Consider the following 18,985-nt stretch of genomic DNA (forward strand, 5'->3'; position numbering starts at 1 on the left):
AAAGTGATATTTTTGTGAAATTATAGCCAAATTAATGGATGAACTTTAAGTTATGTCAATATCTTAGGTATCAACAAGAAATATTTTCATATTGCACGTTTCAATAGTTGTGAAATACATTATATTTGTGTTATAAATACAATTATATTTGTGCTTAATTATTAGGTACAATTATTTCTAAAACTACAACTTTATCAAATATATTAATTTTTGTTATAAAATGTCTTTCTATACTTATCGCACAAACTTATACATAAGGCAGCAATCAAAATTTCAAATTATAAGGTTGTCAAATATCTCCCTTCCGCCTTTTTGTATTATAAACCAAGAGCAAAAAAGCGGAAGGGAGATATTTGACAAGCTAATATTCTTTCCATAAATCAATAAAAGTCGATCGTTTAAGGAAAAAGTAATATTGTACTATCTTATTAATATATTGCATTTTTTGCAGTGATTTTAACAGTTTAATTTTGATATTAAACAAAATTTAATAAATCAGGAGTTCACAGGTGCAGCAAAATTCATTAATAAATAGATAATTTATTATTTTCTACTTTGAAGTAGAAAGAGACTTATTTAGACTGATTTGGTTCTTTGGTTAGTTTCAATTGGTTCTTTAGTGATTGCACTTTTGTTCGTAAAGTTTAGTAGTGAATCCGCACAAATGTTAAAAAAAAAGATCTTATATAACACGGTCTTTCTGACCCAGCTTCATAACATACATGTGACGTTGCAGTTTATGTGTAAAACGTCTGAATGCACAGCAAATAAGGTCTGTTCAAAAAGTACCCGGAATTTTCGTTTTTTCAAAAAATTTATTTATTCGTCTACATTAATGTGGTCCCCTTCAAAGTAGTCCCCCCCAGATATAATACACTTATGCCAGCGTTTTTTCCAATTTTCGAAGCACCCTTGATATTCACTTTTTGATATGTCCTTGAGCACTCTCAGCGATTTTCTTCAATCGAGGAAAACCGCCGTCCTTTCATGGGTCTCTTCAACTTTGGGAATAGGAAAAAGTCACACGAAGCCATATCTGGTGAATTTTTGCACTTTGCAACACTTTATTTCATTTTTTACGCAAAATTTAATACAAATTCTTTGACTTTTCAATTCTTCCATTGTAAAAATCGCCGAGCTCAGAAAAACACGTCGAACCTTAGCGACTACCACAGACAAAGTAAACAGTGAATATAGCTGAAAATTTCATCATACTTTAGGGGCATGTATACCAACACAATAAAAAAAAAATTTGCCAATCAGACACTCCAGACCCGCGAAATTTAATTATTAGTAATTCCGGGTACTTTTTGAACACACCACGTACATGACATGTTGACAGTATTCAGTATCATCTTAGTTATATGAAGATATCGGTCGAGCTTTGTTAGTGGTGCAGAACACTTGTTACACTGGTATATTTTTTTATATGTGAATTAAATATTTTTTACTTGTCAAATTGTTGTGATCTTTACTAGAGTCGATAGGTTTAGCACTTACAAGGAGAACCTCAGATTAAATTTTCTGGGATTTTGATAAAACTTTGCAAGGTGATAGAGTTGATTGTTAAACAGAACCCTTTAAAATATCATAGGCTTATAATATTTTAAGGTGTTTGGTTTGATTATCAACTCTATCATTTTCCAAAGTTTCATCAAAATCCCAGAAAAGTAAACCCGAGGTTCTTCTTGTTAGTACAATAAAAAATATGAAACCCGGTACTTTAATTTAATTCAAAATTAATTCATCTCAAATGCTGCATAATGTCAGAACTCATCATGCAGTTTACGAACATGTTTTTTCAAATCAAAATTTCTGCAAAATCCTTTTGCGCAATATTGGCATGCAAAAGGTTTTTTCTCTTGATGTGTGTGCATGTGAAATGTTAAATTATAAAGTTGATGAAAGGCCTTATCACAAACACTACATTTATAAGCCTTTTCTCCTCCGTGGGTAAGGCGATGATTTTTATAATTTCCTTTCTGGTGGAAATCTTTTCCACAATATTCACAGACAAATGGTTTAAATCCGATGTGGATTCGCATGTGGGTATTGAGAGTAGAGGAACGATTGAAGGCCTTGCCGCAGGTCGAACATTTATGGGGCTTCTCGGAGGTGTGAATGATTTTGTGTCGGCATAAGGTAGATGCTTGGCGGAAACCTTTTCCACAAACCTAAAATGAACGAACTTTTTATCATTGTTATAATTTTATTAATAAAAATAAGCGACAATTTTACGGTATAAAGACATTATTTAACCACTTAATCCTTACGAGCTCAGTTCGTTCGCGCAAAACTGGCAAATATGCACACGAACGAATTGAATCAGTTTGTTCATAGGAATTTTGAAACTTATCGCAACTTGTTGGACGTTTGTTTTACTAACAAAGATTTATAAAATTTAATATTTCAAATTTATTTATTAATTTACAATATTTCAAATATAATTATACATCAATGCGTGTTTGGGTCTGTGACTTAATTTCTTCATTGTTAAACTAATCTGAACAAAAAAATCAAATTTTTGATGTCATAGTAAAAACATTCTTAATATATTGAGATAATAAAAAATATGATAAATTTTTGTCAGCAAATTTTTATAAAATGTGTGCATTAAGTAGTAAAATTACAAGCTATCATTTTTTTGCTCATAACTTCTACTGTTTTTTTTTAATTTTGTTTTTTTTCTGGTGAGACTTGCATTTATTGCAAACATTTCAGCTCAGTGAAGGTTGTTTACGATAGATGTCCCAAATTGGACCAAACGATTGATTTGTGAACTATCTTTTTAAAAATTAGTATTTTAGTATATTGTTGCTTCATACCATATTGTTCGTACTACGAATATGTGCACAAAATAGTTTATGTAATTAGTTGCATTTTTTCTACTCCTACTTAATTAAAAGGCAGTGATGACTATAAAGACTATGATGACCTACTGGTAGTCAATAAATCTAATATTGGTACAACCAATTGAGAATGATTAAAAATTACTAAATAAATAAATATCAAAACACCATGTCATTTTATTCGTTTTTCTAAGGTGACCATACGTCCCGGTTTGGCCGGGATAGCCCCGGATTTCTAGCTTGTGTCTCCGGTTTTTCTAAAAGCAATATTTGTACCGTATTAAGATCATTTGTCTCGGATTGTCTCAAGCTTTTAATAAGATAGGTTTTAAAATAATCGTAATTACTTGATAATAAAATTACTATCACTCAAATGTTTGAAAATTATATATACAACGTATATACGTATAGCAATTCGTAAAGAAAAATGTTCACGGGTTTCCAATCGCCATGCTTTTACTTAAAAATTTTACTCAGGTATCATAAACTAAATACAAGAGCTCAAAACCATAAAAACTACCAAGGAAAAAAAATCGGTATGAAATGATACATTTATGTTTATCTTCGGATAGCGACATTGTACGAATTAAGGTGATGGCTATAAAATTATATATTGTGCTTGTTTTAGAGATAATGATGATGGACCTTTTTACCCGCGAACCTTTAAACACCGTTTTACCCTATAGTATATTATTATAAACTGTCATAGTTGCAACGTCGCCACTCAAAAAAATACTTTTTTTAATGTTTTTTATTTTGGTCAATTTTAAATTCCTGTTTATCAATTTTTTTCCCGCTCATATTAAATTATTCAACAGCTTGTGATACAAAAACAAATATTATCAAACACGACAGACACATATAAAAAACTAAAAAAAGAGTGCGCGTAAGGATCACACGCGATTGAAGTAAAACTTTTAATATTGTATGAGTAGGCAATTAAGATAAAAATAAAAAAAACATATTTGAATTTTAAAAATCATTTATTAATAATCACATAACATCAATAACACAGTTTAAAACAACAGCGATAGATTAATTGCTATCATATTTCATATATGATATAATAGGTTTGTGATAACTGAAATGAGAGACATAAATTTTGCTTTGTAAACTATGTACATTTCTGGAGAAAACTGTATCAATAGTCGTGCCATATCTTGTGGTTGATTCAAATGGAGAATTATTCATTGTTATATTAAATTTATTATTTAAAAAATCAATTAATGGTTGAGATTCTTCTGAACGAAAATTGACATTGAAATCTCCAGGAATAATTAATGGTATCTCGTTGTGATTAGTATTTAAAAGTTTTGCACCCTCATTAGAAAAATGAAGTAACTGCTGATGAAGAAGAAATTTAATAATATTTGATACGTTTTTATTGGGAGAAATTTAAAGGACGACTATAATTAATGTTTGATTCTGAGTGTTCACACAGCGGACAACTGCAATATCACCTACTTGTGTAATTTCATTAGGAATATCCAGTAATATTGTTGGCGCAAGAAACTGCATAGGAGTCGCACTATGAAGAGTATCTGAACATGAATGATAGACATTAGGCAGCTACACCACCTGCTCTTGAGTTTGATCGTTTGTATTGAGTAACGCAGTAATAGTTCTGAATATCAATTCGTTCTTCATTATTAATCCAAGATTCCGAAAATAACAAAAACGTACAACGTTGTAGCACTTTATCTTGCAGATCAGGCAAATGAGCTCGTAAACTTTGGCAGTTAAAGGAAAACAATGAAAGTCGTTCAAACTTATTATCTCACTCAATTTTTCTTCTTGTGTTATTAATCTACAAGTTGAAAGTCTTTGGAATTCAGTTTTTAAGTCCATTAATCCTGCTGGCCGTTTTCTTCTATGATACAATTTTTTGTCGTTGTTTTAGAAATGATGAACAATCCATTAATGTTGGTAACTCGTGATAATGCAACATATAGAAGCTGCTGATTATGTGTTTTATTGTATTCATATACAATTTTATCAAAAGTACCTCCTTGTGATTTGTGTATTGTGAGTGCACAAGCAGACACTAAAGGAAAATGATTTCTTTTGACAAATATGATTTTATTTCTATTCATTGGAATAGATGAAGATCTCCTGAGAATCGGCACAGCTGTCCTACTGATATTAAGAGTTTGAATATGATGTGAAGCTTTCTTCCTAATTTTGTTACCTATCTTACCGGGAAATTCAAACCATAAACGTAGAAGTTCATCATTATCGCCACGTTCTATGTACACTAATTTTCCTACACAACCATTAGCTAAGCCACCACTCACATCAATATTAGTTGTTATTATGTAAAATTTATTCAGAACTAAAATTATTTCATACGGCAAAGCCCCGGTATCAATAACCGATTTTTTTGAAACTGCTGACGAATGTATGATTGTTGATCTGTCGCATGGCAACCTACATAAATATCCGTGGCAGTAGATATTATTTTGTCTTCAACGAGATTCAATATAAATTTATTATATTCCATGGCACATTTATTCTCTAAGAAAAGTCTTATTCCATGAGGACATAATACAGCAACCTCTTCTTTTGTAAAAAAACGTGATTCAATTAATGCAAGTTCATATAGGGTTTAGCGGGTTTAGCGCTCGACTTACGCATGACATGACGGGAGTGGATACTCGCGACATCAGCGCTTACGGCGTCGTAGTGTTCAACTTCACGTTGGCGTTTTCGTTGCATTTGTACGGATTTACACCCGTGTAGCCTAAAGAAATTTTTACACCCATATCGCGCCTAAAGAAGTTTTACTTCAAAAATATATTACACTTTTCTATGGAATGATAAAAAACTGTCACGACACTAATTAGTTATAACGACACGGGAATCAAATCGCTATGCTCTTTGGAAATTGCTTTAAATTATAACACACTGCAGAAATTAAAATTAGATATTATTGCAAATGTACTTTCTTCAATTTGACAAATTCATGTCAAATAAATTGCTTAACATGCAATATCAAGTTTACAGCAGGTTCGTTTTCGTCAGAATGCGGCACCAAGTTGCTAGTACATTATTTTTAAATCAGTGCCGGGTCGATGTAACAGAAACTTATATATATATATATATATATATATAAAAAAAGTCTTACCTTACACAAGAAAGGCCTGGCTCCCGTATGCACCGGCATATGACGAGTTAGGTTATAATGGGCATTAAATGTTTTCCCACACGCAGGACATGTGAATATTTTTCCTCTATTAATATTTTCGTTTCTTTGTTGAGTTGCTGGTGCATCATTTCTGAACATTTTTTCTGAAACTGCTTGACACAGCATTAAACGATTGCTGCCATCGGACACGATATCAGGTATTATCCTGTAATGTTAGAAATTCAAAAAAAAATTGAGTATTATCGATAACAATTTAATATGTTAATGTAAAAAAAAAATTTTAACCAGTTAACTGTTGAACAAATTATGAATATATTGTGGGAGTTTGCAAGGTGGTGGCAGGAATATAATAATGGCAAGTAAGCCGTAAAAATAATAAAATGAACAATGTGGTTTTATGTATAAAAAGTAATGGGGATGTAAAACGATCAGTCAAAAATATATTAAATAAATTAGTAATTTATATTGAACTAAAATATTATGAAAGTGTCTAGTAAGACATTTGAACCAATTCTCGGATAAAAGAGAAATTTTATAGTAGAGCTATTTTACGGGTCTATCTTCGTATGAATTGGGAGTAACAAACTGACAAAAAGCAATGTATTTGCTAAGCGATCAGGTGTTTTAAACAAAAAACTCATGATGAAATGTTTTCCACTTATGATAAAATGTTATTTGATTTTTGTGCGTTTTGATGTTTAGGTTTTATGTGTAAAACGCCAGATCACACAGCAAATATATAGCTTTCTGACAGTTCGTTACTACCTATTTATACGAAGATAGACCCGTAACATAGTTACCATAACATTTTTAATTTATCCGAGGATTTGCCCCATAATATAGGTAATTGCCATTAAATATGACAAAATACTTTAGTATAATATTACCAAGTACCTTTCTATCATATGTCCTTTTGTTTTTATTAAACTTTGTGCTGCTATCATTGGATATTGTGAAATTTCATTATTCTTAAGTGTAGTATTCTGCTTATTAGTTTGAGGTATATATCGTGTGAAAGCTGAATCTCTGGTTCGTCGAGGTATTTCTGATGACATAATTTTTGCTATGGAGAACTTGATTAAATGTTGGCGTTTTTGGTGCTCATCTTCTATACTTTTGCTTGATATATTCATCTGAAAAAGAAATTTAGCATTTCATAAAGATATAATTTAACCAAGTGTAAGTGGCATTTTGCATTAAGGCGAGTTGTATGATCTTCTCGTTACGTGCAATAAATCGACGGTTTCCAAGTGATATTTTTTAATCAGACTTATATGTAATTATATTAATTATAGTATATAATATTTTAAATATTAATGAAGTTTCATAATTCAACAACTTTTTGTAGATCATAATATTTTAGGGCGTTTTTGTAGAGATTATGAACTTTATCACTATACTAAGTTTCATTAACATATCATGTATCACACAAACAACTATCGAACCAAGTTCAGTGAATTTTCCAATTAACTCCTAATTTTAGAAATATGTTTTTCAACTATTTTTCTAAAATTTGTCACCTGTGCTTTTTTGCCTCATGGGCGAGGTAAGAAGAAACAGCCAGAGTACAAACAGGTCAAACTTTTTTTTGAATTTCGAAGCGATTTTATGAAATAATAGCTACATTATTCAACCATTGTAAAATACAAATTTTGTAAAAACATTTTTTACAAAGATTTCATTGTATATAACCTTGATCGGGTATTATGAAAGAAATATTTATCAGCAAATTACTAAACATAAAATTATTTAAAACAAATTACTTTTTTAATTGTTTTGACTTGGTGCCTACAGCTTCCTCAACGTATAAGTTTAGTTGTTTTTTTTTACCCACCCTCATGTAAGCTTTTATAGAGGTTATATGAAAAACTGTTGAATCTAACTTATAAGTAACAATACATCTTAGGAAACAATTAAATTATTTATACCTAAAAATTTCATTCAAATATTATAAACTAAATACAAGAGCTCAAAACCAAAAAACTACCTAGGAAGGAAAAATACTATTGGTATGAATATTAATACATTTACGTTTATCTTCTGATAGCAACATCGTACGAATCAAGATGATGGCTGGTTACACGTCTTTTGCCTTCTACTTAAAAACAGTATTATTAAAATAACTATACTTTGCTTGTTTTAGAGATAATGATGGAGCACCTTTAAGCACTGCTCTATCCCACAGTCACTCGAAAAAACACTTTTTTCAATATTATTTTTATATTGGTCAATATATAAATATCTATTTATCAGTTCCCTGTCTCGCTCATTTTAAATTATCCTGCACTTTGTGATACAAAAGCAAATATCGCCGCGTGCAAATGCAATAAATTGTTTTCGAATGGTTTTCTTGTTCACCGTGTAATGATGTTCCGTAACAGGGCTTTTAACTAAGGGTTATTATTGAAGGGCGTTTCAACCAGGATAAGAGGGACCGTATAAGTTTAATAAAGTCATAATACACGTTTTCTGATTCACTGGTTTATGCAATATATTTTTTGAAATATGTCGAACTTGTATTGAGTTTAGATGAATCAATAATTTAGATTTCTGCAATTCTGAGCCAAATTGACATAAGAATGGATTTGACATTGCATAAGAAGGAAATTGCATTTTTGACAGTATCTGGTGAATAATTTTTTAGCACGAATAATTATATAATTTATATGGTCTTGAGTAAAATGGCCCTTAAATCAATTTGACATTGCATCAGATAGAATAGCACTTTTGTCTATGTCCATTTGTTAATAAGCATAATTAATACGCTTAATTAATAAAGCTTAATACATATTTCTTTTAAAACATTTTTTATATGAATGTCATTTCAATACGTACCAAACGATTTTGACTATTTTTATACTTAATTATTTTTCTAAATGTCACATATGTGGAATCAATAGTTTCAGAATAATTTCTTTGTATGATGGTTCTGTTCTGCTGATAAAATTGAAGTATTATACAATATTATAATTAATAGAGAGGAAAAATCTAAGAAGTTCATCACAAAGTCTATAATATTTTTAAGCTGCAACTGTAAATTTTCTGTTGATTGTGTACATAATTTAAGGCAGGTATATCATTAATCAGTATTTTGGAAAATAATTTTATTAACACAGGTATAGACATAAAGTCGACAGGTATAGACAAAGTGAGCTCTAGTTATGATTCTATTGTTTATTTGCCTCGCTTAGTTAGAGCATTTAGCCACATCTAAAACTTTCTTTATACATTTTTACACTCTTTATTATATCATAATAATACTAAAGAGCATCCTGCCCGGAGGCAGGTTCATGGTATGAGAGCACCACAATTCAATAATTTCCTTTTCCTTCCCAACTTATGATTTCCATTATCATTTTATTACCTTTAATCACTTTTTATTCACTTTTATAAATTTTCTTTTCTATGCTACCTGAAATTCTGCTTTGGCTTTCAGTTCCCTTCTTGTGTAAGTCATCTATCATCTGCATTTTTTTTTCTTCCCAGTCTTTCAAATCCTTCCTTCTATTTCACTTTCGACGATAGCGTCTAGAAGGCTTTTTTATGGGTCCGATACAGTTTCCTCTTCTTTTCAGGATCATGCAGGTAGACTCTTTACTTCGTCCACTCTTGTCTATCTACTTTATTTTCTCCTTTCGTCTCTTGCATGATCCTTCCTTAAAGTCCATGTCTCTGATTCGTACAGAGCTATGCTTCTGGCATAGCCTAACAGTATTCAGTACCATTTTGTATGAGAAGCGCTGTGTAACATAGCCCTTACGTAACATTAGTCTATTTTACGGCCCCGTGGTCTCAAAATATTTCAAACTCCGTAACATTAGAGGATCAATTTAGCTTTTCTCAAAAACCGTAATTGAAATAGACAATGATCATTAATTCATACGCATGACTAATATTTATCCATCAATATACAAAATTCTGCCACTTTTCCATGACGAGTATACACGTCAATCACATTAGTTAACAAAAGCAGGAATGGATGTAAATTTTTCAATTCGTGAGGTTTGAATAAATAATTAACATCCCGTAGGGTAAGTTATTGTAATCGTCTGAAAATCGAAATTGAAAATTTTTCATATCTTCACGTTTTGAAGGTTTCTGAACATTTTGGCATACCTTAGAAAAAAATGGATGTGTGTATATGCATGTTTGAATACAATATTTTGTCGACATTTCTGGGCGCATGGATCAACCGATTTTTATGGTTCAAAACACCATCAATTTATATTGACAGAGAGATGTGCGGGTTAGTTTTTGGCAAAGGCACGTTCAGCAGTTTTGGAGATGCGGAGCAAAGAAAGCAAAAAATAGAAATCAAATTTTTGAGAGAACGGAGCATCTGATTTAAATGATCCAAAAGACATTCCAATTGTAATAGTTGAGAGAAATGGTGATTAGTTTTTGGCAAAGGCAGGTGCAGCCGTTTCGGAGATGAAGAGCTACAATAAAATGAAAGTTTTTGAGAGATTTAAGCATCTGATTTGAATGATTCAAAGAACTTTCTGCTTGTGTTGACAGAACGATTGCTTTTGGTGAAAGAATTAAAAAAAAAAAAAATTATTTACAAAAAATATTTTTTTTCAAGACAAAAAGCTCTTATATTTTGCCTATGAAATAAGAATAATGAAAGTTACAGTATTTATAATAATCTTTTGAAAATATTTAAGACTCCTCGAATATTTTATTACTTTATGGAAAGTTCCAGCAATTTGCCTTATTCAAAAAACTTTTGGGTTGTGTTAAAAGAGCGATTGGTTTTGGTGAAACAAAAATTTTTTATTTTTTTTTAATTTACAAAAAATATTTTTTTCAATACATAAGCCTTTATATTTTGTTCTAACAAGAATAATGAAGATTACAGTATTTATAATAATATTTTGAAAACACTTAAGCTTCCTCGAATATTTCATTGCGGTACGGGAAGTTCAAGCAATTTGTCTTGAGGCACGATGCCATACACCACTAGTTTCTTTCTGCCTTTCCCACTGAATCTATATCTTTAGCATAATAATTTGTAATAGAAATTAGATATTTTCCTGAATTGCCTCTCCTCGAAGGTATTATGCAAACAGGACGTCGTTATTGCCCTCGCGCCACGCGTCGCTAATACGAAACACTAATTTATTGCTAAACATTACATGCTCTGGATTGCTTTCTACCTGACTAACCGATGGGAAAATTACTCAGGAATTTTACCAGAGGTCTAATAATGCTATTCCAATGATTATGATGAACTTGTAAATAACACATTAACGGTAAATTAGATATTTCATGACTTGTTCGAGGTTTGACTTGGATAATACTCTTTGTAATGAGTAATATTATTTAATATAGACAATATTTATCGAATAAATATGTAACTCTTTTGATCAGTGATCATTTTTGAAGTATAGTATCACACATGAAATCTACACAAAAAATGTATTTGAAAAAATATGTATTAAAACATTTTTATTTAAACATGATACATTTTGGTCAGTATCATCTTCTCCAGGTACGGGGATGTGAGCCGTTATATAAAAAAAATACTTTACGTTATAAACTTTTTGAGTTTTCAAGTCAAATAGCCCTTTTCGGCATTGCTGAATCTAGTAAAAATTTTAGGTATAAGTGGCATTTTGCTTTGAGTCAAGCTGCAGAAACTTTTAGATATGTGTAAATGGTGCATGGCATTGTGCCTCAAGCCAAACGTTCAAAGACTAAAAATCATCTATAGTAAACAAAAATTGACCAATGATTAATAGCAATTGTTTTGAAATAAATGCATCATTCATTATTTGTATTTCATAGTTTTTGTTAAATTTAAAATATAACTAGTGGGGTGTATGGCATCGTGTCTTAAGGCAAATTGCTGGAACTTCCCGTACTGTAACAAAATGTTGGAAGAATACTGAATGTTTTCAAATAGATTATTATTAAGATTGTAACATTGTCTAATATTTATAAGAATTATATAAACTGAATTGCACAGTTGAAATTATTTGTTTAAAGTATATTAGAACTATAGTCAGAATAAAAAATAAAATCTGAATTATTTTCGATATACTAAAAAATTTTTTTTGAAAAAAAAATGAAAAAAAATAGTTGAAACAAAAACTTTTTTTTCCAAGATCAATTATTTTGTTAAGACAAGCAGAAAGTTTTTTGAGTCATTTAAATCGGACGCTTAGTTCTCTCAAAAACTGCCACTTTTTGTACATTTAGCTCTGTATCTTCGAAATGGCTGGGCCTGTCTTTGCCGAAAACTAATAACCACTTCTCCCAATTATTACTAATTGAATGTTTTTGTAGATCATTGAAATCGGATGCTCCGTTCTCCCAAAAACTCAATTTCTATTTTCTGCACTCTTTGCTCCGTATCTCCGTAACTGCTGGACATGCCTTTGCCAAAAACTAATCACCATATCTCCCTATCAATAAGAATTTTGAACCATTCAAATCGGTTGATCCGTGCGCCCGAAAACGTGGACGAAAAATTGTATCCATACATACACACACACATCCATTTTTTCTGAAGTATGCCAAAATGTTCGGAAACCTTCAAAACGTCGAGAAATGCAAAAATTATCAATTTCGATTTTTGGACGATTACAATAACTTACCCTACAGGAAGTTAATAAATTAGATGATGACACTTACATATGTTTACAAGAGAAGTATATAAACAAAATCTAATTAAGCCGAGTCAGAAAAAATAAAATCATATATTAGACATGTATATCTAATAGTTATGACCATCACATTAATTTTGCAGCAATATCTACGAAAGGCCATTCTTGCTTGGGATCATATTTGATATCTATACTCTCAAGTAAAAATTTGACATCATACTGCCTGATATCTTATTGGACGAGGATTTGATCAAACCTAGAACTAGTTTGTGCTAGTCCTCGCTTTTATTCACTACCTAGCATTCTACAAAAGGAATAAATTTAGAATTTTGAAAAAACATGTATAATGAATGAAAATTTTATCGCTCAAAATAATATTAACCCAAGCCGAACTTCAAGACAAGACATTGTGACATTGTTGGGTTTTTAGATCCTGAGTTAGTATAAAAAGCGCACGTCCGTTCAGGGCGACTATTAATCACGGTAGATAAGACGAGACACACGGAAAGTGCGGGCAAGCATGACCGCTTTATCGAGATCGCGGCCTGATGAATAATATGTATACTGTATACACATTTGAACTTAGACGCGGCGCACTATTTAAACATCACGCGAAAATTCTTAAACACACTCTTTTGGAATACTTTTGTGGGAAACAAAAGTAGTGCAACATGGCATCGTGCTTTAAAGCAAATTGCTGGAACTTCTCGTAGCAAAAATTAAAATTTTTAGAAAAGCTTTAAAAATTTATAAAAACTAAAAAATTATATTTTTGTGATTTTTGCAATCTTTGAAAGAATTTAATTTTTTTTAATTTATTGAAAGTGAATTTATTGAAATTGAATTTAAAATATTTAGTAATTTCTTAGAACTTTGGACTTTCTTTAAAGTAATCGCGTAGAGACAAAATATCGTAGAGCGGAAACGTTTACGTGCGGATCCTGCTAGAGGCTTAAAAAAATCGATTTTTTCGCAAAAATGTCTTATAGTGTATAAAATGAATTAAATTTAATATATCCCTAAAATTTCAGAAACAAAATCAAATTATTTTCGGAATTACAGAATAAATAGTGAGCAAGCGTCAAGCATGTATACAAGCGGAACGAAAACTTCAACGCGCGATTTCCCGGTTTTTAATTTTTTCGATTCTTCCTAATTGGTGGGAAAGACAGGAAAAATAACGTCCCAAACGTCCTATCCAATTGAGACAAAATTTATTGTATTCAGAATTAAATTCTATTCTACTTGAACCTAAAAAAGTTAAATTAACCTACTTTTTAAACAGTGAAATTTTGTATAAAAAGCATGATTTTGTTTCAAGTTGCGAAAAATTGGTGATTTTCTCCAATTTTGGGATTTTTAGGATAAACTAGAATCTATACTATTGAAAACATATAATTGTTTTAATTTTATTGTTTCGGATGGAAATTGTGACCTGCATCTATCCCGCCAAATGACACCTGCACGCTCGTGGCGCATCGGCAAAATGCTTGTACCCGGCATATAGTGACATATATTTTAATGAAAAAAAATTGAGAAGATTGTTGAAATATATAACAATTAAACCTGCAAGTTTCGTTTCAATTAAATATTTATTTCCTTTCTTAAAAATTTCTCAAAAAAATCGATTTTTTGAAGCCTCTAAAGCAGACCCCCCCCCCCCCCTTAAAGGATGAAATTTTTGGTTTCGATTTTTTGCGATTACTATAACTAACCCTACGGGAAGTTAAACAGTTCAAAAGTTCTAAAAATTTTCGAAGTATAGAAAAAATTCAAATTTTTGAAAAATTTCAAAATTATCAAAAATCTTTTTTGAAAATTTTAATTTTTGGTACGGAAAGTTCCAGCAAATTGCTTTAAGACACGATCACATGCACCACTAGTTTCTTACATTTTTCCAAATTCATTTATCTTTCTAAATCCATGAAAGGCTTAATGAGATAGAACATACTCGTATAGCAGCATCGCGTGCTGCACAATTGGAAATTTGAATTGTCCGTGATAGTAGGTATTACATGTAGTGGTCACTTGCTCGTTGAACCACCCTGAAGCAGTTATCTACGGAACGTTCAGCAACTCCACCCACGTTTCATGAAGACTAACAAACTGACTAATCCGACGACTGCCACTTCATTTCCAACATAGAAAGGATCAGGGACAAAATTAATAGGGAATTGTTTTGCAAATTGCATATATGCCAACTTGCATATATATCGTATAGTTCTGAATTTGATGTTGACATATGTATTAACAGGGTCTAATTATCGGGTATAGTAACAATAAAAAAACATTATTTTCTTCAAAAGGAATTTCTAAAATCCATACGTTTTGGCTATAATCCTAGATGTTATTCAGTGAAAATTAATAATAAAACTAGCGGTGCACGGCATCGTGCCTTAAAGCAAATTACTGGAACTATTAGATTATTACGTAACTAATTAGATTTTTATAAAAATGATTCAAAATGCTGAAACTTAAAAAAAATCATATTTTTGAAAATTTTGTAATTTTTGAAAAAAAAATGACTTTTTTGAAAATTTGTTTTTTTTTTTAATAATTTGGAACTTTTTTTCGAAGCAATCGCACTGCGTTATTTATGTAGAGACGAAATATCGAAGCGAGTAGGTGCCGCGTCGCAGTCTAACGGATAAACATTGGTACGGAACCCAAGAAAATGTAAACCAAATTTGTTATTATTAGAATATCTATAAAATGACTAATAATTTGATGTGCATATGTCTAATGATCATTTTTGATCGCCAATTTGTCATTTTCTTTACTTTTTTTTATTAAATCTCCACAACCTCTAGACCCGACGTCAAAAAAAAATTCAAATCAGTTGATCTGTGCTCACGAAATCATCGACGAAAATTTGTATCCAAACACACATACACATATATATCCATTCTGTTAACTGATAACTAGTTGGAGGTACGTATAATGATGTTAGGAATTTTAAAAGAAGTATTTTTACCAAGGTTGCCAAACTAATTGTGAATTATTAAGTTATTATTTATTTTGCCGAAAGAAATTTAGAAACGCTATTCAGAATATAAATAAATCAGTTAGTTATTCCGACTTTGCTGATAAATATTTTTGACAAAATACCATATAAAGTTTATTTATGGTGTTATTTCTGTAAATATGTCGTTTTAAAAGATCCTTCAACAGAGTGAAGATTAGGACTATAGCCAAAATGTATAGATTCACCCAATTCACCTTAAATTATGTATTTCCAAAAACGTAGTAAAGTTAAATGCTTTTATTATAAACTTTTGGGATATTCTTTTCCACACTTATTGGAAATGGTGTCTCAAGAAGTTGAGGGACTTTAGAATTAGTATGATCTACAAGTTTTAGGAAATGTTGAACACTACCTAGTTTTATGGCCAAAAACTAACTGTATTTAGTACCATCGACTTATATTCACCATGATGAGTAGAATATGGCGGGGCACAAGGTCCATTTTGACTTTCAGCAATTATATTGTAAAAATCAAACCAAATACATTACAACAAAGACCACATTTGAAACAAACAACTATCTGACTATGTTCAGTAAAACTCCCAGCTGATACATAATTGTAGAAATGTGTTTTTCTGCTGTTTTACAAAAATTTGTAACCTTATTCTTTTTACCCCATGAGCGGGGTAAATTGGGACAGCCGGGGGGCAAACTGGTTCAATATTTTAATTTAATTTTGAATGAATTTTACAAATTGTTCAACCACTGCAAAATATAAATTTCATAGGTGCATTTTTTACAAAAATAACACTGTAAATAACCTTGATCTGGTATTTCGTCAGAAATATTTATCAGCAGAGTTAGAATAACTAATTATATATTTATTTTATCTCTTATAAAACAGCTTTTTTAACTTGCTTCTATTATTTTATTTTTATACATTTGCCAGGGTTACGGTTCAGTTGACTCTTTTTACCTTACCCATGGTAAGCTTTCATAGAGATTATATAAAATAACTATAATCTAACTTATTAAAGTATACTTAAAAACTATATTATTGTTTCGTTAACTAAGCAACAGTGCTCACAACCAATACAAATAACAATGAAAAAAAATACTTTTGCCATTTTTCTCCCGATAGCAACGTCGTAAGGATCAAGGTGATGGCTGGTCATACATCTTTTACTCGCTACTTTCAAATATTGTTGTTAAAAAATTTTTAACTTTACTGGTTTTACTCGTAAACCACCTAAATTCATGCGCAAAACACCTCCTAAGGGTCCACAGGAATGAAAGCGGAAAAAAACACTTTCGGGCATATAATAGCAAAATAGGATACCATCATAAATAGATTGGCATCCAATTTAGACATTCTATGAAAGGCCATCAAAAAATTTGCTGATATTTTATTAAGTAATAGGTGCAAATATATATGAAAAAGAAATTCATTGTTTTTTGAAAAATTGTGGTGGTAGTTTGCCAGCGGACCTTTAAACACCGCTCTATCCGATTCAAATCTATGCTTTTCAAATTAACAGTGGAGTAATGGATAGCAATGAAAATGTATGATTGTCAGTGAACTGAATTTGGTCGCAACAAACTAATTAAATCTGGTGTCGTGGACAATTATTTATTTATTCATCGCGATTAGAGCAAAAGTTGTAAACCCCGTTCGAATTGACGCCGTCCCGCGGTCCGGCCGCGTTTCATTCACTTTTTAACGCGATGTGCGTGATCGCCCTAATGCTCATTTGCATTTATAAAATCCATTGGACTCGGTCCCGTCTTTATCTATTCCTATTTGAATTTTACGAATATAAGAAATTGGAATTACAAATGAAGCAAATAAATAAAACAGACCGAATGCGATAACTATCTCATCGCTAACTAGAACTCGCATTTTTTACGTGGTTAACTAATTTTAGATCTTGATTTTTGTCGATTTTGGAGACTACGAGAATTGTTTCGAAATAACGTCCATTATTGACTTCCCGTATGGTAAGTTATAGTAATCGCAAAAAACCGAAAATAATTTTTTTTTGCACATCTGTACGTTTCAAAGGTTTCAGAACATTTTGGCATACTTTAGAAAAAATGCATGTCTGTATGTATGTTTGAATACAATTTTTGTCTACGATTTCGGGCGCACGGATCAACCGATTTGAATGATTCAAAAAACATTCGATTTCTATTAATTGGAAGATGTCTTGATTAGTTTTTGACAAAGACAGGTCTAGCTATTTCGAAGATGCGGGGCAAAAAGTGCCAAAAACTGTAATTCTGTTTTTGAGAGAACGAAGCGTCCGATTTGAATGATTCATATAACATTTATTTATTTATTTTATTTTTTTATTCATTTTTTTCAACTGTCAAACTACGTTTAGTAAAATTTTTAGTTAACTGCTAATTATAGAGATAGTTTTTTTTACTATTTTACTAAAATTTGTCATCTGTTCTTCTTTTGCCCCTTGGGCGAAGAAAGGAGGGACTGCAAGGGGGCAAACAGATCCAACACCTTTTTTTAATTTAAAGAAATTTTACAAAATAAAAGCGACATTATTTAACCAATGTAAATTTTATGGAAACATTTTTTACAAAGATTTTAATGACTATAACTTTGATCTGGTTTCGAAAGAAATATTCGTCAGCAGAGGTCAAATAACTATTCATTTAATTTATCTGTTGTAAAATTGCTTTTATCAACATAATTTACTTTCTTATTGCTTGCACCTTCAGCAATGTAAAGGTTTAGTTGGTCCTTTTTACCCCTACCCCCATACAAGCTTTTATGAAGGTATATGAAACTATTGAATTCAATTTAAAAATAACAATACAAGGCGTTTTAAATAACGTAACATATACAAAACATTTAAATAACGTATACCTGAAAATTATATTCAGGTATCATAAACTAAATACAAGATCTCAAAAACAAAAAATCTACCAAGAAAACAGAATACTTTTGGTATGAATATTGAAACATTTTTGTTAATCTCCTGATAGCGACGTTGTGAAAATTAAGATGACGACTGGTTACACATCTTTTGCCCTATACTTTAAAATAGTATCACTAAAAAAATGTTTTGTTGCTTGTTTTGGAATAATGATGGTAAACTTTTTAATGATACAGAAAATTTGATATAAGCAGCTTATTGTTAAATTATTATGTTTTATTCTGATGTTAAAGTAAATCTATTACTGCGCAAACTACGTATCACTTATGCATGTTCACCTTTTTAATTCAAGAACAACATCAATATTTAATTTTATATAGTATATAATAAATGCAAATAATTTTATAAATCATTAATGAATAATATATAATAAATTGATGAAATATATATTGATAAATGTTTTGTTTAATTCAGCAGAAGTCTAATTCTGAGAACAGAAGTCATCAAAGATATTTCAAAAAC

General features: G+C 30.7%; 2 protein-coding genes across 2 annotated transcripts in view; one reads left to right on the forward strand and one right to left on the reverse strand.

Annotated features, from left to right (window-relative positions):
• Nucleotides 1-1,766: 1,766 nt before the first annotated feature.
• Nucleotides 1,767-9,451, reverse strand: LOC113376217 (fez family zinc finger protein 1-like). The gene is made up of 4 exons (XM_026616129.1): nucleotides 9,407-9,451; nucleotides 6,889-7,127; nucleotides 5,974-6,199; nucleotides 1,767-2,174 (listed from the first exon to the last, which is right to left on the reverse strand). Exons 1-4 carry the CDS (start codon nucleotides 9,449-9,451, stop codon nucleotides 1,767-1,769), a joined length of 918 nt encoding a protein of 305 aa, XP_026471914.1.
• A 9,140-nt stretch (nucleotides 9,452-18,591) lies between these two features.
• Nucleotides 18,592-18,985, forward strand: part of LOC113376218 (apolipophorins) — a 23,041-nt gene continuing 22,647 nt past the window's right edge. The window contains exon 1 of the mRNA XM_026616130.1: nucleotides 18,592-18,601. Within this exon, the coding sequence (XP_026471915.1) occupies nucleotides 18,592-18,601 (10 nt within the window). The remainder of the gene's footprint in view (nucleotides 18,602-18,985) is intronic.

This window comes from Ctenocephalides felis, unplaced genomic scaffold (assembly GCF_003426905.1).
Source record: "Ctenocephalides felis isolate EL2017-DRISC unplaced genomic scaffold, ASM342690v1 CF-g0.4_SCAFFOLD_01886, whole genome shotgun sequence".
Taxonomy (NCBI): domain Eukaryota; kingdom Metazoa; phylum Arthropoda; class Insecta; order Siphonaptera; family Pulicidae; genus Ctenocephalides; species Ctenocephalides felis.

Bases quoted from the DNA above. Each gene is read 5' to 3' on its own strand.
- LOC113376217 (XM_026616129.1), bottom strand. From the start codon at position 9,451: ATGACTTACACAAGAAGGGAACTGAAAGCCAAAGCAGAATTTCAG. The intron at 7,128-9,406 runs GTAGCATAGAAA...TTTCTTTTTCAG, and splicing joins AAGCCAAAGCAGAATTTCAG to ATGAATATATCAAGCAAAAG. The intron at 2,175-5,973 runs GTAAGACTTTTT...CGTTCATTTTAG, and splicing joins CCAGGCCTTTCTTGTGTAAG to GTTTGTGGAAAAGGTTTCCG.